The sequence below is a fragment of the Mycteria americana genome, chromosome 5 (assembly GCF_035582795.1).
Source record: "Mycteria americana isolate JAX WOST 10 ecotype Jacksonville Zoo and Gardens chromosome 5, USCA_MyAme_1.0, whole genome shotgun sequence".
Lineage (NCBI taxonomy): Eukaryota > Metazoa > Chordata > Aves > Ciconiiformes > Ciconiidae > Mycteria > Mycteria americana.
This window is the reverse complement of record NC_134369.1, coordinates 29,599,593-29,624,418: the sequence shown is the minus strand read 5'-3', so window position 1 is coordinate 29,624,418 and position 24,826 is coordinate 29,599,593. Positions and strand designations below refer to the sequence as shown.

Genomic DNA, 24,826 nt, shown 5'->3' with positions numbered 1-24,826 from the left:
AGAGACAGGACAGGCTAGGTCTCTTTTTTTACATTTTCTACAGGACATTTTATACAGTTCTATACTTAGCCTTTTGGTTCTTTTTAGATTCTATTCTTCAAGGTTTAACTGCCTCCGATATGCCATAGAACATCTTGGACACGCAACTGAGAGTCATGAATTCAGCTGTTTTCCTCAAGTCTCTGTGTTCCCAGAGCAGGTAGTAGTTTAAACGCCATACAAAGTCACTGACTCAGTGCAATTTCTTACCGTTGTCTTTTTGTCAGCTTTCTGGACTGTGTAGCCCAAGATCTGTGCATTGCCATCATTTTGTGGAGGTGTCCACTCCAGGGCTGCATTAAATCCCCAAACATCTACAAGCTTTATATTCTGAGGAGGACCAGGCTTGTCTGCAGAGGAGACATGAAAAAAAACTTTAGCTTTTGGTTCAAGATCTAAGAGATTTGTCGTTCCCTCTCATGCAGGGAAAAAATAGAACTTGATAGCAATCTAGAATTGTTCCACAGCAATACACTTCATTTATGTGAAGTTGAAACTGTAAACAGGAAAGTTGGGAAATTTTCAAATACCCTCTTAATACTCTTCTGAGAGGCCTGAAACCTACTGAGAAACAGACAACACAGTAGAATTAGTAACATAGGAACCAGACAAACTCTTCCTTGAAATGGAATAAGAAGTTTGTGTTGTTTGGATGGATGGGTGTGATTAACTCTTTTACTGCAGTTTTATTACTTGCTTTGTTACCTCAGTGCAATTTCTCAGTCATTTAGGTGCACTGAGAGTAATATAAACAACAAAGGCAACTGGGTATATATTTCTCTCTGCTAAGGAAGGTTGGCCATTTGGGAATATACCTGCCTCTTTTTCCTGTTGCCTCAGTGCTTGTTAGCTTGCCCACTAGTGGTGTTTCTCTGTAATAAGTAGAAAAAGAACAAACTCTCAAAGAGGTACAGAAGTCTATGTCTATCTTAAGATACCTGGAAATATATAGAAGAATATATATTATAAAATTAGAATAATTTTCTTTTTTCCTTCTTTTAAGGATCCTTCATATTTATACTGAAGTTGTTTAGTCAAATGCTGTAACTTTTAAATTAGTTTTATTAAGTAATATTCCTGTCTGTTTTAACTTGAAGATGGTAGTTCCCCTTTTTGGTATGCTAGGTTGTTGCTCACAGTTACAGGGCCTATTGGGGAGATGATCATTAGGCCTCGGTAGATGGTCTTGTGATTAAGTGAAGGATAGTTCAGGGTCATTCTAGATAGCTCAATGGAAACTGTCTCCCTTTTTTGTAGCTAAGCTGGAAAAATGAAGAAAATAGTAAGAATCTGACAGATGTAGGTTTGAGATGAGCAAAGCACAAAGGAATGTAATTACAGATTGTGTGTAATTTAATTCCTTAAAGAAAGATATGCAAACCAGTAATAAACCAGCCTTTGACTGTTATTAGGGGAACTGCAACTTTCTATGTCAAAGCATCATGTGCTAATTGTCTTTTCACTGGCATACTTTGGAATCAAAGACTGCTGTATAATTAGCTTTAACCCTTTTTGTCCTCCTTCAAATTGCTAACTAGAATGCTGCCAACTAGAACACCATGAAGTTCAATAAGGAATATGGAATGCATTGCTCTCATTCCACTTATTGTCCTCCTCCTTCCTCTCTTACACTAAAGTCTCAGAGAAAAAGCTGCCATCTTCTGTGTTTCTCAACAGCTACCAACTTCAGGCAAAACCTTCTTTCTTTTTCTTCCCTGTTTCTGAAGTAGGGAATGGTAATGTGTTGTCAAATGAACAACATTGCTTATGAAGGTGTGGAAATGTATTTGTTGTTATGTTGAATAACAACTTAAAAGAAACACATCTAGAAATATGTCTAGATTTTATCTTCATTACACAGAAATCAATTAGCCTATTATGATTTGAAGAGAAGAATTTGGATACTACATAAAATACCTGTGTGGGTATGAAAACTGCAACAGTCTCAGTGGGCACAGCTCTACAAACCCTGAGTAAGTGTATTATAATCTAGTAGTAGACAGATGTGATGTTCAGCAATTTGTTAATTATTTTCAAGTCTACCTACTGTTATAACCCTCCACAGCATCTGCCTAGCTTTACAAGTATTTTTCCTGTGTGCTTACTTACAGTTATATCTACACAACAGTTGTGTTTTGTTTTAAAGGGATGCTTACACAATGCTTTGTCAAAAACTGTGGAGATCTTGGTGATGGTAGTTGGTATAAATACTATAGGAAGAGATTGATAAATGGAAGAAAAATACAGTCTTAAGTGCAATGAAAGAAAAAAGAACACTTTTTGGGGATGCCTCACTGGCAGATGGATTTTGAACCCTTTGCCTTATTGCTCCTAGTTACCTAAAAGCAATTAGCTGGGAACCTCCCTTCAAAACGAAAAACAATGGGATTGCAGGTCATTCGTTAATTCAGTAATCTATTGGAAGAGTTAGACTTCAGGAATGTGTGTATATATATGTTTAAGACAGTCTTATGTATGAGTTTATGTACATAGATATAGATATGATTTTTGGGGGGAACAATTTCAGAGTATGACTTTATTAAGAACAGAAAAAAAACCCTAAGCCTTAACCTGCTGTTAGATTAATGTGATAACAACTCAATGATGTATTAAATAATCCCTTTTTAATTTTTAATAAATTATTTCATCTACCCATGGTGGTATACATGGAATAAAGAAAAAGAGTGTACTGAAAGCCTCAATACTTGTAAGGCTTTGTAAAGGACAATCTTACAAAAGGTAGAGATGGATAAATTTGCTAAATGGGTTTATATATTCTTGATCTTTGTGGTTTGATGGGATAATGGAATCTGCAAGAATATCTATTCAAAATTCCTTTGTAGAATTGTAGAATATTCCTTTCTCAGTACTAACCAGTACATCTCTAGCTGGTAATTTGAATAGAGGATGGAAAAAGTTAATCCTAGTGATGTACCTGTAGCAAATTATTTTCTTCTGTAGGACACTGTGTTAGAGTGGGGATTTATATTCTGGGGAAATATTCTGCTACCCTCAGCACAAGCTCATCTGAGGATTTTTGCATATTACTGATTTTTATAGAATGGGAAGAAGAGATAAAGTGTGAATTCTCTTTCAAAAAGAAATGATAATTTACATTTTCAAATAATAAATGAGAACAATAAATAATTCCAGTTAAAAAAATTTAAAAATATAGAACGAGGTTTGTTTTGGTCAATAGAAGGCATAATGGAAAGCATCATTCATTGATTCATGTAGAGGGGGAAGAAGTTGAGAGAACTGTATTTTTCAGAGATTGGAGATATTTTCATTATCTAAGACCTTTCTATAAGTATTTGAAATATACTGTATTTCCATAGTAAAAGTCCATATTTTGTAGGTCTATTGAGTAAACCGCAGCAATTGTTTTGGCAATAAGGGCAGGTGATGGCAGTAATAGAAGTGTTTCCTTCTGTTTGGAACTGACAGGTGACTCGTCATAGCAGCAGAGCTTTTGGTTACCTGCATTCTTGCCTTACTCCAAAAAAGATAACGGCTGAAGCTACAAGCATTACTCCTTCATCAAGTAGACATTTGCCAAGGGAAGTTAGCTGATGAACAGACACCTCAAAAGATCACCGATTGATTTATTATATCTCTGAAAGCTGGGTTGGCTTTTCAGCGTGCCATTCTACAACACCTAAAGCATTACTAGTAGTATAGAAAGAGTGCCTGAATCATCCATATTTCTCTCCTGCCAAGAGAATATAAAATCTGGAGAGCAAAAAGTGCTGTTGGCAGAATTGAAAAGAGGTAGTTCTGATGAAAGAGTTGCAGAATCAAGAATCAGAGTAGATGCCTTGGTTGCAGAAGTATCTGCATATGTTACAAGCCCTTTCTCTTCTTGGCCAGGAATTAAATTTAATTTATTTATTCCCTTTCAGTTGAGCAAGCTGCCCAAGAAGTAAAAAGTTTAATACCTGTCCTCCAACTCTGACATGTATTAATCTGTGTGACAAGATTGGTTGGTTTTTTTTTTTTCAGCCATTCATTTTCTATATGAAATAACTCTTTGACAATGGTACATGTTATGTGTTTTTATGCCTTTCTACAGCACCAAACAATGGGTGGAAGATACTTGGTACTCTGCTGTAAGAGGAATGTACTAGAATCTGGAGTCACTAACCAGTTTTAGAAAAGTATCTTGGCGTGTAGGGTGCACTACTCCCCTTTATCTGAGTCCTTTGGGATTACTTTGTTTTAGCTGCCATTTACTTATTTTGCTGTTGCAGAACTGTAGCCATCCTCTTGAGCAGAAGCAGCTGATGGTATTAAGACATATTTGCTCCAATTTGTTATGCCTTGTTTGCTGCTGACACCACTGCATATCCATTCTGACAACATTATTTTATAAAACTTTAAGCAGAATACAGTCATCATTATATCTTTAATTCCAAAGCATTAGGAGTTATGTTTAAATAGTATTTTTGTGCCAAAATACATATTCTAAAATTGTATTGATACATTGGAGGAAATTTGGGATGACAGTATGAAAGTGTGGGGAAAGAGAAATAAAAACAGTTGTCAAGAATGTTACATAGAGCTGTAATGAGGAGATATAGAAGAGCTCTGACTGAACATTGATGAAATCTGAGTAGGCAGATCTCAGAATATATCTCACAAAATCCCAAGGGAAGTTACTGAGACTTTGGCAGTGCATTCCTTTAAAATGACATTGGAAAAGAGACTAGAAATTGTATAATAGAGAGTAAGCCTCTACTAAGCCTCAAGCTAACTAGACACTCTTAACAGTAAGGCATTAAACATGAATTTTCCGAATTCACAGGACTGTGTCGTCTTGTCATTTCTAATTCTCAGAACAGTAGAGGTATATTAGTGCAATGATTTTATCTTCACTGTCCTTATCTGCTGAAGAAACCCCATAAAAGTATATCTGTTCCAGGATTCGTATTTCCTTCCTTGAGGACAATATGGCTATTCCCAAGAACACCAGAACTCTCAAATTCTTTCTGTCACTGTCAAAGTGGTAGAAAGAAGGGTGATAAAGATGGTCAAAAATATGGAATTGCATCTTTTTGAAAATAAACAAACAAAATTGTAAAACTTGAGAAAGTTGACTGAGGAGAGTGTGACTGAAGGCTGTAAAATCATGAGTAGCATGGAAAAGGTGAATAAATGATTATTCATGTTTTTCCTGATACAAAACTGTATGGACACCAAATGAGATTATCAGGAGAGAGACTCAAAACAAACCAAATAGGTAGTTGTACATGCACTTAAACTGAAATTCCTTACAAAAGGATATTTAGATTCTGAAACTAGACCTGGATTCAAAACCTGACTGGATAAAATCATGCAAGAAAAAAATCCCTCAAGAGCTATGGGACACAGAGATAATGCCTCTCCCTCTGAAAGTCTCTAGGAAACAGATCATTTCAAGCTGGGAAAATATACTAGGAAAATAAAGTGACATGCTAGCCCTGCTCTGAGCTTTGACCTAGTCATCTGCTATCAACCATTGTGAGAGAAGAGATTCTGAGGTTGTTGGATCTTCAGATTGCCTCACTATGGCCACTATTTTGTTTTGTATGATATGCTTAATTTTGGTGTTGTCAGGTTCTTACCTATGATTTGCATTGTTATTGCAACTTTATCAGTCATGTTTTCTATCTGAAGAGTGACTTCATATACTCCTGAGTGATGAAGCTCTGTCTTTCTGATGAAAAGGATTGTGTCCGTGTTGCTGTTCCGAATTCCCACATCTTTGGAGTCTAGAGTTTGACCATCTTTCATCCAAATGATTTTGGGTCTTGGTTTACCCTGAAGAGAAAAAAAGGATTATTTTTTTAGGCTATAATAGATTTCCATTTTTCATTTTTCTGTTTTTTAGTGATCTATAAGTCTAGAAAGCCTAATTTAATATGCAGAGTTGAGATAGTAAACTCTCTAAATACTTTCCAATTTCTGTTTTCCTGCAGACAAATACTTGCTCCCATCTGTATGGTTTAGTGGCACCATGCCCTGAGGATGCTGTTTAGTTACACTTAGAGAAGAGACTGAAATTATATTGAGAACAAATCCAGAAATAATGTACTTGTGCTGCTCTGGTACTCTTTCCCAGGCATCTGTGAAGCCAACAGTTCATCTGGCTCGCTCTGATTATTATTAAGTAACAGAAATCTTTAATATCTGAGGAGTTTATTAGCTTTTTTCCCCCCTTCTCCTCCTTTTCTTAAAACATTTGATTCTCTATCCCCAGGCATTTTTAAGATCTTTTGAAAAATTGTTATAATCTTGAAGTCTCGGGATGTGAAACTTACTGTATAATTCTTTCTGCATTGCGAAAATTGGTTTGCTGACTGTCAACCTAAGCAGTCAGTGTTGCTACACCCATGGAAGATGATATTGTGGAACCAGTAAGACATCTGTGGTTTACATCACTGTCACTCAGCCATTTCCAGGAAAACTGGTAGATAATATTTCGTTCTTCAAAAGTTGTTTGAGTATTACTTCCACAGTACAGCTCCAAACCAAGAATCCCAAGAAAACAGAAAAGGGCCATATCATATTTATTAACTGCATTTATAGTCAATCTAGCAGAAGATAACTCTGTGGGTATTTTTAAGTTTCTGCCAGATTAACATGGTGAAACAGTGCAGCACAGGACTAGATGAATACCAGGAGTAGCTCAAATGGGTTGGGAGGGAAAGTGAGACCATCCAAGCCAGCAGTAAGATCTGCTTAGGCTGCCCTGGAACTGAAGTCTAAGGCACTGAAATTAGGACACATACTGCCCTCCGCCTCTAGTAAACAGCAGAGAAAGCACCTCTAGAAGACTCCTCAATTCACTAGGTGTCTGGAACGTACTCTGTAAGCCTGTATCTTTTTCCTTAGGCTACAGAAGGAGATTAGGATACTCAGACTCTTGCTTTAGGTGCCTAAAGGTAGGCAGAATAAAAATAAATCTTTGTGCTTTGCTGCACCTTTGTTTCAGGTTTGTTTGGTATTTGCTCAGAAAGTCTGCGCAGCATCATTTTGTTTTTCTGTGGTATTAGAAAAAAACTTCTTTTATGAGAGTCAGGCCAAGATCCATCCAAAATTACACTTAAAGGACTTCTAAAACACCTAGAAATTGCTATTCATTAATAGATGCTCTTTTCTCTGCCATCTAAATCATCAGATATATTGTAATTGATTTTACATCAGGGCTGATAAACCTTGAATGAGTAATGATTTTGGATCTTCCATTTTCACAATCTGGTAACTGATTTTCTTACTGGCTTCTGCCAAGGAGTATAGCCACCTCAGGCCTGTAGCTCTGAAAGATTAGATATAAGATTTTTTTGTCCACTTCTAGTGTACCTTCACACTGGTCTCATTTCATAGAACCCTTACAAAAACCTATTAGAGGAAGACATGGCTTCCCTTCTTCAGCTGGAAGGTATAGTAGAAATTCTTGAACAAATAAAAGGGTGTGGGTTTTTTGTTGTTTTTTTTGTTGTTGTTGTTGTTGTTTTTTTTGTCGTCCCCCCCCCCTCCCCCCCCCGCCCATATCCGTGTCTGGTTATTGGTGAACTTGACTTGACAAGAATTGACTCTATTTTACTTTCCACATATATGTACACTTTAAAATGATATGAGGATTCTGCTTGAAAATTTTGGCTAGGGGAATGGCTTCAAAATAAAAACAATCTACTTTAGTATAATGATATGAAAAATTTATTTAAATTTCTAATTTGCCAAGACAAATACTTGGCTAGGTTTTCACACTGCTTACAAGATTTAATAGTTCTTGATGGATTGACTAATGAGGTGAATCAAGGATCTGGCCCTAAATATCTTGGCAAAAACGGGCACGAGAAACCGTAGCATTATCTTTATCATAAGAAATATCTTGACTATAAATCAAGCTTTGCTACTGCTGGTGTTCTAGTGTGGTTGATCAGCTATGTTCTCCCACAGCACCTCCTTTTTTGAGGTGCTATTAGTGCCAGTGAAAGATTGCAAGTTTTCAAAGTGTTGGTTTTCATATACTCTTACATTTATAGAGTGTGAAAAGCATAAACAGATAGAAAGCATGTTCCTAATACATATCTCACAGGATTGGATTTCTGCAATGTGTAATAGGTAATCTGAGAGAGAACAGTGAGTGACACAGTGGGTAAATAGCACACCATAGAAACTTCAGGGAGTTTACTGCCAGGGAATAATGAATTTAAATGCTTTTAGATGTTTATATTCACAAACATATGATGGGCAAGAAGACTGCTCAGTAATACTGTGAACTTTATCCACTAATAGCATACAATATCCCTTCAATCATGTGCCCATGTAGTTAATTTTGAAACAAGAATGTGTTGATTCCCTTCCTTTCAGCAGAATGTCCCACCTGCTTAATGCACTCAGCAGAAAAAGGGTGAGTAATAATGTTGTACTTGTTCTTTTCTGTACATTTTAATCTAAAGATTTGAATAGATTTGCAAATAACATTTAGCCCAGGATACCCTGACAAGGTATTTAATAGAATTTCAGTGTTAAATGACACAGTAGTGACCACAGAGGTCACTGGTACGGTTACACAGAAACTGTAAATAGTAGAAGACACTGACTTACACTTTAGTTAAATAATATTCTGCCTAGCTCAGGGTTCACAGTAATTCCAGTATTTATGTATTTTCTCCTATATCCTTTTTGTAATTTGAAGATTGCAATCATATCTACTTAGAGTCTTTTTCTTCAATAGAAATGGTCAGTGATTTAAACGCTTTCAAAATGTAAAGTGAAATGTTCTTTTTCCTTTGCTTTTTTTGAAAGATCCTCATTTTTGCATATTCTAAATAGCTTTTGCAGTATTAAGAATTGTAGCTATAGCTGCAATTCAACACTATTACAAATTTAATTAACTCAAAAAATACCTCTTGAATTAAAATCCTCTGGTTTTGTTCTCAGGCTAAAATTTGGTGTTGATGGATAGATTTTAGCATTTTTTGTTACCCTTACCTTTCAGGAGACAAGAGTTTATACCAATACATGATTTGTCTGTCAGTCAGCTACTCACCTTTTCAATCAGTTGGTTCATTTCAGCTGAATTTGACAGTGCACTAGAAATCTCTAAGATTAGCTTAATACAGTTTTGTGAAAACTGATGACAGGGTGAAATACTGAAACCTCAGTTCGTGTCCCTGCTGAGGAAAAGTCAGGGAAGACTTGGTCTCTATCTGTTTTGTTTGGCAACAGCTGCATGATCAGGCAGGATAAGTGAAGCTCTGGATTAATTGCTACATGTACTTCCTCTGGCCCAGGGAACAGGACTTCAGCAAGGACTACCTAGGGGAGTAGGGCAGAGAACTGGCAAATCTCCGGGAATATTGCAATGAGGCTGTTCTAAGCAAAAGAGGTGGGTTATTACTGGGAAGATGGTGATACAGGGAACATAAGACACAAATCTATAAAACGCCAAGCTTTATCAGTTCCTTTGTTTACGGGACAGCTTGTTAATTTTGTGCAAATTTTCTTCAACTCAGACGTCAAAGCAGAAAAATATCTGTTTGTTTTAATTTAATTTTTTTAAGACTTACATAACTCAGAAATATCAGATGCAAAATCTTGAATTTTGCATGTGGCTAGACCTCAGGGAAGGGGCCATTTTAGTAATTTTGGAGATAAGAAACGTGAAAGAAAAAATAAGCATGTGATTATGTCGAAGTCGTGCAAGCATGCAATTCAAGGCAGTTACTCCACGTATTGGTTTGCAACTGTTTACTGATTAGATATATCTTTGCGAAAAAGCAACTTTTCATGTAACCCGGTAACCACAGGGCAAAAGACATGTATATTTTATTTTACATAGGTTTTGCTCTTATATAGATTCCCCCCCTCCCACCCCCCCCCCACTGGTACTGCCCAAACATATATGTCTCCCTTGCTGAAAAAATGTTTTGCATATCTCCAGCATCTTTTACATGAGAATTTCAAAACTCTTCACTAATAACAGTGATGACACTTTCATAAATGTCAACCCTGTACAGCAGAGAAATTTTAGTTTCTTCAAATTATAAATGAGGACTAGATTAAATATCTATTATTACTGAGGATATCTCTGTCAGAGCCAGAATCTGCAATTTCCAATTTCTTTTCCCGTGTCTCACTCAGAAAACCTTTTCCTTTCACACACTAATTCTTGCACTGTATTGATATTAGTCTTGCATCTGAAAAAATGCATGTGGTGTTTTACGAGCAGTCATTCTAGTTGCTTATACAGCTGTAGAAAATGCAAAGACAGGGTAACTGGTTAGGTCAGTCAGTGTGTATATTTTAGCAATTTTGTGCATGCCATAGTGGCATATGTAGTTACATGCATGCACTCTTGATAATCCTTGGCATGCTGTTTTTTACACCTTGACCTTATGTACAGTAATACCCAGGATATTCTTTGTATACACACAGATTCTATATAGGGCCAATTGTGATATTCTGGTTATGTACAAACTCTAATTTTTGTAGTTAGCCTTTCAGAAATGAACATACACAGTTTTGGCAAAGAAGTTGCCCAGTATCATCATGTACCTTGGCTCCAGAAGAGTAGTTGGTTGAATTCTTACGCTTTTGTGTACTTCTCTCTTTAAGATGCATCTGATGGTTAATAAGCAAGAATGGGCTTGCACTTATTTACAGCACTTACATTTTCTCCTTCCCGAAAAGGAAGGATTATGGAAGAAACTGTGACTGTAAAAAAAAATTGTGACTGAAAGAAGAGTGATTCCTCCTCCTCCGCCCTTTCTTTAATGTTTGAGAGGGTCTTTTAAATCATCAGCCATACGTTATGTAATACTGCTTAAGGAGTGAAGCAATAGGAACTTGCATAAGGGAAACTACTTTAGGAAAGTAATCATAAATAACCATGACAAAATAGAAACCGATACATACCTGAAAAGGGATCACAATATTGATTGTCTCGCCCACTTTCTTCACCAGAGTCTGTCTGAGATGGCGTGGCAACCAGATTTTGGGACGCTCTGCAGTTAAGCATTAGTACATTAAATACAAAGCTTTTGATAATTTGGAATATTACTTATAGCACAAATAAGACAAAACACCAAAGAGGAGAGGCTTGGATACTTCCAAGCATAAGAAAATTGTGCAAACGCTTAGGGAGTAGGGGAATACAGTTAGGGAGTAGTTAATTCTCTAAATCCTTTCAAATGTATTTGACTACTGGATACAAATTTAGTGGCAAATCTCAGTTATATATTTACAACTGAGCAGGTTTCAATGACAGCAGGATTTGTGAAACTGTGTTGCATCTGAAATGCCAGATTTGGGTGACTTCTGTTGGATGTGAGCCTTCTATGTGGACTTTGTTTCTTTGGAGAACTTTATCAGTTCAATAGAAGGGATGGGCCAACGGGCGTATTGGAGTAAAAGAGTGATTATAGACTATGATTAATTTATTGCTATATTGATACTGCAGCTCCTTGTAAATTGCCATTTGGAGATATTTATGGACTTACTCAGAAAGCAGAGCAATCAATTTCCTTTACCTTTCTACAGTCACTCAGTTATAGTTCTTTCTTTGAGGTAGAAGGAGTGGGGTCTCATTGTAGCAGCTTACTTTTCACTAACAAAAAGAGGACCTTAGTGCATGTTTTTTCATCTAGTCCCCGCTTTCCTCTACCTCACTGGAAAGCTTTCTATGTTCTCCATGTGTTCCTTATTTTTTTTCCTAGTCATTTACAGGAAGAATTTCTTAACATACAGTTGAGTATCTGTCTTCATGTCCATTTGGTCTTGAGATGCATTACAACTTTGTTTCATTTACAGTCATTTTACTGTCAGTGAGACTCTGGCAGACACTTTGTGTGAGTCAAGGTTGAGGAATCCACTATTAGCAGCTGTCCTGATATCCTTTGGACTCCAGTCAAATGAATGATAATCTACTGCTGTTGAGTGATACAGAGGGTGTTAATTAATAACCTAGGACAATCAAGCACAGATATCTGCTTTTATTTAAACAGATCTCTTGCCGTAGCCAACATGATCATTTTGCAGTAATACAACAGCTTTTCCAGCAGAGAGCTAAATATTAAAAAATGTGTCTCTCAAATTCTGGCAGTGCCATTACAAGAGGTGAAATGTCCATATTTTGAAAGTAAGAAGTAGGATTTTGTTTTAAGAGCTGTGCTTTAGAAATATAAGACCTGGACAGTATAGCAATGTTCTCAGAATCAAAAGATACTGGGCGCCTCCTCAAAGTGAAAGAGCTGTTTGGGTGTTATTCTCAGAAGGCAGCACAGGCTTGTCAGTCCCAGTTTTTCTGCATGTGTACATGATTAGAATTTTGACCAGAGGAAATAGATGAATAAGATTTATTCAGTCTAGATACTCACGCAGGATCTCTTGAACAGTAATGGGCTCTTTGATTATTGCTGCTCCACTCTCACCAGCCAAGTTTATAGCCTTTATACGGAAATGAAGTTTGTCCCCTGTGACCAGGTCTTTAATCAGTGCAGATGTGCGCTCCGTTAGGCCAGGAAGAGCTGGAATCCATTCTGTAGCTGCAAGTACAGGATTTGCATATTGTAATAATATATTATTTTTCCAAACTGATGCCTTGTCTACAATTGAAAGTAAATTTGTGTTAGGGTGAAATTAATTTAACAGGCAATACCACACTTAAAAGGGAATAAACTAAGCTTGAAAAAGAACTCTGGATCTCGAAAATGTGTTTACACATGGAGTTAATGAATGTATACACTTTGTTTATTCATAATAGCTAAAGGTAAGGGAATCATCTTTGGGTAGTTCCTTTGACATTCTGTTTTATGGAGCTTAGAGCTGTGGGGCTTCTCTACATTTATTTTCATTAGCAAGGGGGCAGGGAGAGAACTTTGGAAGTATTTTTAGCAAGAAAGTAAAGCTTTAATTTAATTTTTTCTTGGAATAAGAATATATCTCCTGTGGGTGTCCAAACAGATTGGTGAGAGCCACATATGCTGAAAACAATAATAGAGCACATAACTGTTGGAATCTATTATTAACTTCTCAATTGACATTGTAGAACAGAATTCTTAGGGCTTCCTTAGTTATTCTAATGACACAGAAGTATGACTCATAAAACCTCTCTTCTATGACGATGACATAGGGATTCTGGCAATTACATGATGCTATTTCATTAAAGACTATACATTCTTTCTGGATAAATTATACCTTGTAAAAACCCTAGTTTAGGTTATATGGCAATTGAGCTTACTGTCAGAGAAAATTTCATGATTGAAGTGATTATAAATTTGTTATTTGATTTTTATGACATAAATGTTATGTTGCAGCATCACAGTAAATTGAGTGTTGTAGATATGATGCAGTTATACTCTTTATTATCAGACCACAAGTATTAAATGAGATAAAGTAACAGTTACTTGAAAGTTTGACTGATGTTGTTACAGTCATGTTGTTATATTGGTTTTAAGGAATACGCAATTTGTGAATGCTACAAAAGTATAGTAGTGACTATAGAACAGCACTGGTATTTTTGTAGTACTTTTTGGTATTAACATTTATTATGATTGTGAAGTTGACGATATGGCTGATGTGACTTTCATGGTTTTACAGTCATGTCATGGTAAGTCTGGTGACGGTTGGCAAGGATGTTAGTTGTAGATTGGAGTTCAAATTTAATGATACTGGATATGGTTAATCTCTCGGGATATTGCAGTGAAGCTATTGCAATTGTACTATTTTAATAATGTTCAGTTGCTGATGCCTAGTACTTGTGCTTACTTACATCCATCTTTGCAGTATTCCACAATATAACCATCTAATCCCCCGGCTCCAATCCGCTCAGGGGGTCTCCACTTCAAGGCAACAGTGCTGTCAGAAACATCTTCCACTGTAAAGTGGGTTGGTTCACTTGGAGGAGCTATAAGGAAATACACAGAAGTAAATTCTGAGAAACAGCAATATAACTGTGAGAATTCAAAGGCTATAGAAGGAGTGATTAGCAGCCAAATTATATACTAGGATCTGTTTTAATAAAATAAATTTAGCTGAAGCTCAGTTGTAAAATGTAACAATACTTCATTTAATAGAAGTGCAGCATAAGATTCCTATAATAGGGAGGGGAACAAGAGGTTCAGACAGTAGTTCCTGTTCACATATGCTTCCTTATAAGTAAAAGCCAATGAAAAAAGAAGAGTTGTAGAAGGGAGTCAAACTGTCAGCAGAAGTCTGCAGAAAAGTTTAGAAATAAAAATGCATATAATTTGTATGCTGTACTTACTCCCTGATTGTAATTAGACAAAACTCACATAGTCAGAGGACCAAATTCATCAGTGGCTAAATTTGACTTCATTCATTTTCCTCTAACAGTGGAGAAAATGACCAAAAGTTATGACTACATGTTTACAGAAACACTAGTTCTGATTTGCTCATTTATAATAGAGACATGCCTGAAAAAAATATTTTGGGGCTGAAAAATTTTCACTTCGGTTAGATATAGCTATTTCATATCTTTTCAGAACAGGAGTGTCATGGCTCTTTCTAAATCCATAGTTCAGAAAGACCACTAGCTAAATTCAGTCTTCTTAAGCATGATTGTTATCTACTAATTAAAAAACAATCAAGAAAAGCCCTTACTGGAGAATCCCAAATACACACAAATGCTACTGTGAAATCATTGATTCCAAAAAGCAAACAGAAAGATAACTTTTTCAAAATAACATTTAGAGTGCTGGAACATGAAATTTAGTATACATGGCATAAAAGCAATCACGTTAAAGAAATGTATGTTTGGCATACTCTGTGTATATGTATTATAAACTGAACATCTTTTGAATATACATAACAGATTTTACATACTTTATATATGAAATATTTCTAGTAAGTTAAACACAGGTTTATAAATTGTACAATTGATTGAAATTTATCTTAGCTCCTGAAGTTATTGTAAAAAAAAAAAAAAAAAAAAAAAAACCCCAAAAAATTAAAAAAATATCACCCATATTTTCCTTTCTGTAGCTGTGTCAAAATTTTTCATATTCAAATGGAAGCAAGGAATGTGAACAGCACACAGGAGGCAAAGGCAGTTTGGAGCATACACAACCACACAGTACATGACCAAGACCCCAAACCTCTTCTCTGAAGCAGTAAGTGTGAACTTTATCCTTAATCAAGTAAAATTCTGCCTATCCCATGAAAACTGTGGACCTTTTTTTTCAGTAGCTCCACTTGATGGTTTTCGTTTGCCCTCTTTTGTTGCAGACCAGCTGTTGTGTGTTTGAAATCCAGAATTAAGAGACCCTTCTTGCAGTTCATCCTTTCCTTCTGACCCCTTCACTGCATCATCTGCTTTTACATTATCTCCTTCAGCAGGCTGTTCCCCTTCGCTGATGTTTGTAGATTTAGCAACTCTAGTCATTTTAAATCAGCTATTTGTATTTTTGTGGGTCGTCTTTCTAAAGCTCTTAGCAGGCAGGCGTCCTGAGGACTCCTTTAGTTTGCTCCTTGCTCAGGGACTGCAGGAAATACTGAACTGCTGTGTTGGGAAGGATTATTTATAGAAAATCATTCCTCAAATATTTTCTTAATCAGCTGTCCTTTTAGGTGTGGAGAGGGCCAGGATTAAGGGAGTACTGAATGGGATACCATGATATGTGCACCCATAAGGGAATGGGAGAAACTGAGAGGGACAGGGCAATTTCTGTCAATTAGTTCTCTTCCTTTCCAGATCCAGCTTGACTCTCACACTTCTAATTATAACCACTAAAAAGTTCATCAGCAGTTTCATGAAACTGGAACCTTTGTGGTTCTCAGGAAGGGGAATAAGAGATAGAGAAGAGGAAGATTACAAAGGAAAGTTGATTAAATATAGAATATAGAGATGGTTGAGAGCCTCTTTCCTAACACGTTCTTTTTAAGTATAAGGGCAGTTGAAGACAAGAGGTGAAAATTGTCCTGTCTTGGTTTTGTCCTAGAAATAATACAGAGTGTGGTAAAACTCACCAATTGGCATGAAGGGTTGTGAGGCAGGGCTTGGCCGGGACATGCCAATAGAATTCACAGCGTAAATCCGCATCTCATAAACTACTCCTTCAATCATTCGCTTGGCTTCATACGTTAGCTCTTTTAAAAGGTCAAAGTTCAGTCTCATCCATCGATAGCTCTTCTTCTTCTTTCTCTCTAAAATATAGCCTGGAAACAATAGCTCTTATGATATAAAAGAACTGCAAATTATTATCTCACATGCAGGAAAAAAGAAAATCACCTTTTTTCTTTTTCCAATGGCATAAAAGAGCCAAATGTGATTCAGAATTATTGCATATAACTGAATTGTGTGAAGCTTTGGTGTTTTCCTGCAGTTTCCTTTTGTATTGCTTTCCTTCTGTCTGACATTCTTACCTGAACAATTATACTTTCCAGAGTAGAAGTTATTTAGAATTGTCTCTGTCTGCTATTAGGCTTTAAGCACATTTTGCATGCTATACACTACTAGTACAGTATTTAGATGTATGCATAATAGAGATACTAGCAGAGCTGGCTTAAATGGTAGATCCTTTCTGGTGAGAATGCGGTCATTCACTCCTAATGGCAGAGAAATGCATGAGACACAGCAGTTCAACAGAAATCCCTTTCAGTGAAGGAGAAATTGCCTTGAAACGTGTAAGATGAGACATAGAGTTAAAAAATTAATTTCTTTCTCATATTCTGCTGCAACTCACTAATCTTGACTAAAAGCATAAATCCCAATGCAAAAAATTAGTTGGAAGAACAGTTTGACTCTTCCTTTTTTTTTTTTTTTTTTTTTTTTTTAATGATTTATCAAAGAACTTAGCAATGGACAGAGAGATCTAGCATAAGTGGTGGAATTGCGGAGTGCTTCCCAGACAGTGCAGATCCCAGCTCTGCTTCAGCCCTATAGTGGAGTGAGTCCTGGCCATTCACCGTTTTTCTTGCTCTGAATCCCTTGGGAGGGAAAGTGAACCTGTATGATTACAGAGAACCAAGAGAGCTGGACGCACTGCAGAACAAATCTGTAGTATAGCTTAGATGTAGTCTGTATGCCCAGAATCCAGGTCTTTAGTACATCCCTCTCACCCCTCAACATCCACAGCCTTTCCCACATTACCATGCTGTTTTTCAGAATGATTAAGTCAGGCTGCGTTATCAGTTTAAAAGATAAACTTCTCATTTCCCCAAACTGGGAATGGAATCTGTGATTCTTGATGCTTAATACGGAGGATGGTTGTATATCACATTGGAAACGTTTGTAGAAATTATTTTCCAGTGGCCTGCTACAAAGGAGTTATCAACTGTTTCTTTCCATCTAGCTATATTAAATTTCTGCTGCTTCTCTGTGTTGCAGATGGCATGCTTGGATGTGATGCATGTAGACTTCTTTTAAACAGATTCTGTTTTGAAAGCTATTCATCTTTCACTATGGAGTGAATAATCAGAAAATACACTGAATAGTGATTTACACATACCGTGTATTTGTATATATTGTGTGTCTGTTTCTACTCATAGTCTGCAGAGGATATGTCTGTAACAGTGGTCAGCTACAATAGTGTAAGCCTAAGGCAAACACATTGTAAAGACTTATCAATTGAGCTGTGTAGGTCAGTGATTCAATCCCTGCTGCTCACAAAAGTTGTGGCTATCAAACTTGTAGATGTCCCTTTGGTATACCTGGGACGTATGATTCACACTTACAGAGTCTAAGGGGACATGGAGAACGACACACGTTTGCTGACATGTTTGATGCCTGTTATAGGCACAGACATCATGCATCCGCAGCCTTTCCTGTCTACACTGAATTGCAAGAAGAGCATGGGAGCCTACAGAGTGTTTTGGGAAATGAGTGGTGGAAGCACCTTTGAGCTGACGGGTTGCATCATCACTTCTAATGTATAAAGTTACTCCTGGCATGCTTGTTTTCAGTAGCTTTTAAACAGGGTTAAATGCTGTAAGCAAAGAACCTATGGTTCCTTTGACATGTTCCTGCTTTTCCTCCCTTTACCATGGTCTGTGAGACTGAGAGAAGTTTCAGAAACTCAGTTTCTGTTTTTCTGCTGCTTTAGAGATGCATAGTTTCCTGTCAGAACTGAGACATTTCTTCACTGTGGCATACCAGACTCGTAATTTAAAAAAAAAAAAAAGGTAAAAAGGAGGTAAAAAGACAATACTGGTACTATTAGTGACATTTGGTAAAGCAGATTATTTCCCCAAATGCACAGAATGTACGATAGATGAAGATACTGCTTTAGTAATATAAAAAGTGCATGAGACCCCATGAAAGGTTTGCGTAACAGTGCATGTGAGTGGTGATATTCTTGATCGCTTCTGCTTATTTCCTGTATTGCATGATAACTTTGGCCTCTAGTTTTCAGTACAGATTTTAAGGTAATTAAAATGACTGAGAAGTGTTTTGTGACCCGTGGTGTGTGGTTGTATATGAAGCAGAATTATGAAGTAGTTTTCCAAAAGAAACATGCATTGCATGAGTGCTTGAGATTGCAGATGACTGGAGCTGACAAGTGAGGTGGCCTCGGATCTGTTTTGGTGTTCCTAGGTAAGTCCAAAGGCCTGTATACTGACCTAAAATTTCAGTCTTGAATGAGAATGTTTAGCTTTAACGATTTTTGGTATCACCTTCTTGTGCTTTGGCAACTTATTTGCTGAAAAATTTATCTGATTCAAGTAGCACGGGTAGGGGGCACCCTCTCCCTAAAATTGAAGGGCCAGAATCTAGACCAGTTTGAAGGTTTGATGTATTAGAGTAGTTAGTTTCTGAGGGTCAGCCTTCCTAGAGTTAATAAACATAGAGAATCCTTCTGTGCCATTTTAAAAGAGCAGCAAAATACAGGCAAGGCTGCTGGGGACTTTATATTTTAGCAGTCCTTACCAAGTACTGGTTGCCCACCATCATATTTAGGAGGTTGCCACTGCACAGTACAGTAATCTTCTCCGATGTTGCTGATCTTGGGAGCTTCTGGAGGGTCAGGAACATCTGAAGAAAGTGTGAGAAAGAATGAGAGTTTTTACTGTTTCAATTTCTGTATACAAGTCAATTAAATACTTTTCTTTAACATTTTTTCCATATTGTATTGATACAGCTTTGTCAGATAGGAACAGCAGGTACAATCAAGAATGTATTATCTTAGTCTAAAGTGAATCCTGCTCTTCAATGTTTCTGTGTTAGGTTGGTTTTCCTTTAAATACCATTGATTATTCAGCTCCCTTGTTCTTCCCAGACATAATCAACTTTTTGTAAAAATGTAAGGTAACAAGGTAATTTTGTCCTGTAAGCAGAGGCTTGCTCCAGGGTTTCCTATTTTCTCTAGAATAAACTTTATATAGAATATAATGGCTGCATGTCCCACATATTTTGTTATTTTGGAGATATTTGTAGTAAATATTCTGACTTAGGATTTATAAAAGATGGAAAGAGACTTAGTATTCACCTAAGCAGTGAATTCAAAATTTTAATACGGTAGGTGAAAATAATTTTCTTTTATCATTTCTAAGTTTCTAAAAACATAAACCACAACAAAATGACAAGAAGTTTTTCGTATCTCAGACATGAATGGATCACCTGAAACTGGAAATACGTAGAAAGGAAATACATGGATTTCTACTGGGAGTAGTTCTCTTACCTTTTCACACAGAAGGCAACTACCTGTGAAAAATACTTCTGCCAAATTTTGTGATTGATAGTATTTCTGCCTTTATGATCTTCTGTTTTTCTAAACCTAAAGTCAGAACTTGCCTCAGTTTTAGGGAAGGGTGAGTTTCAGTGAACTCAAGATGCTTTCATGCCCTGGTTGTTTCCTTCCTTCACTTACCAATAACTTTGACTGTGATATCAGCCTTATCTTCTCCCACTGGATTCTTAACTATAACTCTGTATACTCCCTCATCCTCCTTTTCTGCTCCTTCAATGATGAAGACACAGTGGTCTTCATGCATCTCCACACGAACTCTGCCTTCAGATTCAAACAGAAGCTGTGGGCAGTGAAACAGATAAAGTCATTGTAAGTTGTGCCAGGGACAGCCTGATGAGCCTGTATGTAAGCTGGTGAAAATCTTCAAATCATTGAATATTATAAAAAATATTGAAAAGCTATAAAGTATTTCAAGTTCTGTTTGTATGTAGAAGACAGAAAATACAGACTAAGTGGCTCACATAAATAACATTTGGGAAAATTGGTTCTGAAAGTGTGCAGGTTGTTACGATTCATTGCTAGTTACACATACCCAGTTACGTTTCAAAGAAGTTACTAAGTACTTCCTCAAATTCCTACTTGGGATAACTGCTAGTATCAACTGAAAGAGTTTCATGGGTAACAGTTGGGTACTGTGTAAATTCAAGAAGGTTTGCAAATTCAAATTCAAATGGTTGAGCAAACGTTCCTGATCAACAGTATGTACGTTTGGCATCGGATAACATGGATTTGAACAATTTCCCTCTAAAAAATTTACCATGTTTCTTGTAACTGTTAATGGCATTAGTGTGATTTCTGTCACTCAAGAATGTCATATGGAGTAACTTTCTACTCTTTTCTGAGCTGAGGTCTAAGCATAATGACCACAACTTTACTGTGCATTTATAACACACTCCTTTCTTCTTCATGTGCCCACATATCTTTAGACTTAGAACAGGAACCATTAGAAAGCATATGTGCCTGAATAGTGACTAGTACAGCAGAATCCTAACCCTGAGAAAGGTTTATTGTTGCATAATAAATGTAAAATATTTTTTACTCTATCAAAATAAAAAAGTTGTTTATGACAAAAAGGAAACTTGTTGGAAAATGAATCCTCTTTCACTGTTTTGTACATACATAGTCCACTCTCTTGACCCATTGTCATCTTTCCCTGTGTCCTGTAAGATTTTGTCCTAGGTGTTTTTTCCTGTAGTTATTATTGAAGCTTACATGTTAGTGTGGGGGGGAAAAGGGATAAACATTCACAAATATATTAAAAAGAGTTTTCAAATAACTGCTTTGATTCCTTGTAATCCACCCACCATGTGATGGTGATTAGAAAAAGATTTCCTCGATCAACATCTTACTCTAAAATTACTCACTAGAGCTCTTGTGCCCGTTCAAAGTGTTTGGTAATCACTATTGTGAGGCAGGATGTTGGGCCTGATGTGCTATATGCTTTAATTTTATTTCCTTCTGAATAGGAACTTTTATCTGGAAAACACTAAGTATATTTGTGTGTCTGCATAGATAATAAGGAACTTACCTTACTATCAGTATTTAAATCACTGCTGTTCTCTGAGGGAGTCATGGAATCATCATTGCTTCGAATAAGGTCACTTTTCTAGATAAGCAAAGAAACCACAGAAAGTCATCTAAGTCTTTCTGAGCAGACCAGTAAAGCTGTTTCTGCAGGACGGAGGAGAAGAGTCCATAGGTTTGTTACGGGGCTTGACTATAGAGGTGTGAGAAAAGTGAAGAGCAAAGTGAGGCAGCAAGCAGATCTGGGAAGGAAATCAACTGATATGAAAGTAAAAAGCAGAAATGGAAATAGATGTATCGGACTGCAGTGAATTAAGGGAAGGATAAGTCAGCAAAACCAAATTTACAGCTTAACAAAGAGATGCATGACATTCCTGCAGTAGAATTGTAACTGGTTGTGAATCTGTTTGTGTCCTGTGGTACTAGATAATCATCTTGTGTAACTACAAAAAAAAGGATTACTTCTTTCTGTAACACTAGGATAGTAAGTCGATGTAAATCTTTTAACACTCAGAGATATAGTCAGGTCTGTAACACACATCAGACAATGTATTCTGAAGCTGTGCCACTGTTTGTTTGGGATTTCATTAGTAAGTATATGCTATACATCCTTCAAATCAAGACTGGCTTCTCTTATGTTGAAACCTCATGTCTTAAAAATAACAGTGTATAGGGGTTGTCTCATACCCAATCGTCATTTTATCAGAGAAACTTGTATATGAGAGTCAATTTCTCTTCGTTCCCAAAAGAGAAACAAATGGCTTTTTTGTTTGTTTCCATACTAATTCTGCATTGCAGAAAAAAGTCCTAAGTGTTATTAAATATGCTAACCTGAACAAAGAATGCGGCAGAACCATGAAGAAATGAGACTGGGGAAATTAACATAACTGGCGATATTATTTTGTCTATATCTACACCTATGGGAAGTGTAATGATGCTGCAGAATATTATGCAAAGTATTTCTGTGTTTTGTGCTAGTTATAGCTCAAGAGCCCACAGATGGTGATGGGTGGGGATGTTCTGAGATAGCCAGAAAGGAAGCTCACTTAACATTTTGTGTCTAGCTTCTAAATTCTTTCTTTGATGTTTTGTAATTGTTTTGATAAGGCAAATAGCAAGTGTCCTCTATTTTCATTATACCAAATACAGTTTACCCCAGTGGTCTGCTAAGAAGACATTTTCTTCACAGGCTATAGAATTCTTGAGAAATAGTTCTTTTTTAAAAAAGAAGCTGCCATCTCCAGAGCATGTCCATCCTATCGGGTGAAGGTGGTGGGGATGACTGATCATTTATTTATTTTTCTCTGAGGTAGGAAGAGAATAAACCTGTATGGTATGCTACTGTCTGCATGTACATATGTCTACTCATATATACTCAGTCCCTTCTTTTAGAATAGAAAAACAGGCAACAGTTCAGAAAAAGAACAGTTCAGGATGACTCTCAAAAACAGCTAAATCCCAAACAGCTGCATTGCAGCTATTTGATTTTTTTCTTGAGGTTTCAAAAAAATAAAATTAAAAGGAAGATGAAAATACTTGTAACTAAGAATTGTAAATCAAAGTAAGATTTCAGAAAGAAAATAAACTTCCTGTTGTGACTTCCTTGCCTCAGGTATTGTGTCAGGTTACACATTACCTTGTTTACTTTCTGCCAGATGACAGTGGGTGTTGGATCTCCTGATATGGGAACATCCAATCTCAATTTGTTCCCAGCCACCACGACAATAGTGTCAGGGGATTGGCCCAGACAGTCAAGGTGGATTTTGGGAGGTTCTGTAGCAAGGGCAGAGAAAATAAGTTTTAAATATAGTTTGAGTGTTCTGTATGGAAAGAAAAAAAGGTGAATATTCATGCATTAAATTAAAAATGAAAAAACACTGCTTCCTTTGCTATTGAAAAAATGTTTATTTGCATATAAATAATGAACGCTCTTCTTACCTTCTCTTGGCACAAAATCAATCTTGACCTCTGGGGAGAAAAAAGGGGGAGGGGTAGGAGAAATAGATCAGAAAACAGAATTTACGTAGCATCTGCACCCAAAAAGCAATTTTAAAACTATTCATCATTAAAACCTCATAAGACATATACATCAACGGATGAATGCAATAAACTGGAAAACAAGTGTAAAACAATGTGATAATGACAACACAAAATAACAGGGAAAAGCAATGTGCCTATATTGAGCTATCAGGAAAGAGATTCTGCATACTCTTTCCTGGTGTAACCATGATTAATGCTGTCATTTTATCCCTTTGGAATTCCCGTTACATATTCGAAGATAACTTACCCAAAAACTGAAGCTTGGCAGAAAGGTTGTAAGCAAATCCCTGAGGGATGAAGGAATAATCAGCCTCGTCACCTGGTGTTACGTCCTCAATAGTTAGCTTATGGATTCTGGAAACATGAACAAATATGTTCCACTCCCTTACCTTACCTCTCCAGGAGCAACAGGGCTATCTCAAGAGACAACGTACAGGCTATAGGATATTAACAGACATTACTATTTCTTCTCCCCTTGCCCTAACATCAAGTCAACAACCACCAGGGCTGTAGACTGCTCTGCTTTCAGTATTCAAGCAAATCCATGTCAGCATCTTGGCTATAAATGGATTTTTCTTGTCAAGGTAGATGCATAGTCTGGTCTGAATAGAGGAAGCAGTTCCTCTGCTTTAGTCCAGTCCTTTACCATTACTAGGGCAGTTGTAACACTGCTGACTGGTTTCATTTGATCAGATTGTGACTACGATAAATTCTGGAAAAACAAGCTAAAAATTGATGCTCCATCCCTGTATTATTGTAAATTCAAAACAGAATACAGAAAGGGAGTACCAAGGAAGACTTTACCTAACGTGTAATGCTTATGTATCTTCTGAATCTTCTTAGTCTCCATTTCTAGTAGTAGTTAGTGTGCTAAGAAACTTTAGCACATAATTGCGCAACTGTATGTGTTAATATAAACACTAATTTTTCTGAAGGGGTTTATACATAAGTGCTATCTTAATCTGCCTAAACACAACTGCTAATTTTAAAGTTATCAACAATATGTTTTCTAGATTGTTTGAATACCAAGAAAACATGAAATCCTACTGAGAACAGAGAGTGAGTTCTGCTGATATACCACTGATGCCATACGTGGAAAACATACCAACACAGAAAGACTGCACACATACCAAAGCAAGTCTGTGACTATATGTTGATTGCATATGAGAAGGTTTTTAACTTTTTTCCTTTTAGCTGGAGACAGGACAAAGTCTTGTTTTATATTCTTATCCCCTGAGATAATAGTTCCTGTGGATTGTAATGCAGTACCCAAGCTTGTACCTGCTTTCTGAAACAAGACTAACCTGCCAATATGGGAGATCTTTATCCTTTCATCTGGGACCACCTCCTTTCCATTTTTCAACCAGATTCCTTTCACATTTTCATCGGAAACTTCACACTTGAAGACTGCTTGGTCACGTGCCTTCACTGTCAGGTCCGCAATGCTCTGATAAACTTCCAGCTTTTTCTCTGATATTGTGAGAATAATCGATACACACATCAACAAATCAGAATAGATCTGTAAGTAA

The 24,826-nt window shown here is 36.7% G+C and overlaps 1 protein-coding gene across 1 annotated transcript in view; it reads right to left on the bottom strand.

Annotated features, from left to right (window-relative positions):
• The window catches only part of MYBPC3 (myosin binding protein C3), a 65,212-nt gene that overhangs the window by 6,707 nt on the left and 33,679 nt on the right, over nucleotides 1-24,826 (bottom strand). Inside the window, exons 17-29 of the mRNA XM_075502615.1 lie at nucleotides 24,602-24,767; nucleotides 23,545-23,651; nucleotides 23,196-23,225; nucleotides 22,894-23,030; nucleotides 21,262-21,339; nucleotides 19,854-20,013; nucleotides 18,914-19,018; nucleotides 16,015-16,203; nucleotides 13,799-13,933; nucleotides 12,405-12,572; nucleotides 10,945-11,033; nucleotides 5,643-5,838; nucleotides 250-389 (exon numbers count right to left, since the gene is read on the bottom strand). Of these exons, the coding sequence (XP_075358730.1) occupies nucleotides 250-389; nucleotides 5,643-5,838; nucleotides 10,945-11,033; nucleotides 12,405-12,572; nucleotides 13,799-13,933; nucleotides 16,015-16,203; nucleotides 18,914-19,018; nucleotides 19,854-20,013; nucleotides 21,262-21,339; nucleotides 22,894-23,030; nucleotides 23,196-23,225; nucleotides 23,545-23,651; nucleotides 24,602-24,767 (1,700 nt within the window). The remainder of the gene's footprint in view (nucleotides 1-249; nucleotides 390-5,642; nucleotides 5,839-10,944; nucleotides 11,034-12,404; nucleotides 12,573-13,798; nucleotides 13,934-16,014; nucleotides 16,204-18,913; nucleotides 19,019-19,853; nucleotides 20,014-21,261; nucleotides 21,340-22,893; nucleotides 23,031-23,195; nucleotides 23,226-23,544; nucleotides 23,652-24,601; nucleotides 24,768-24,826) is intronic.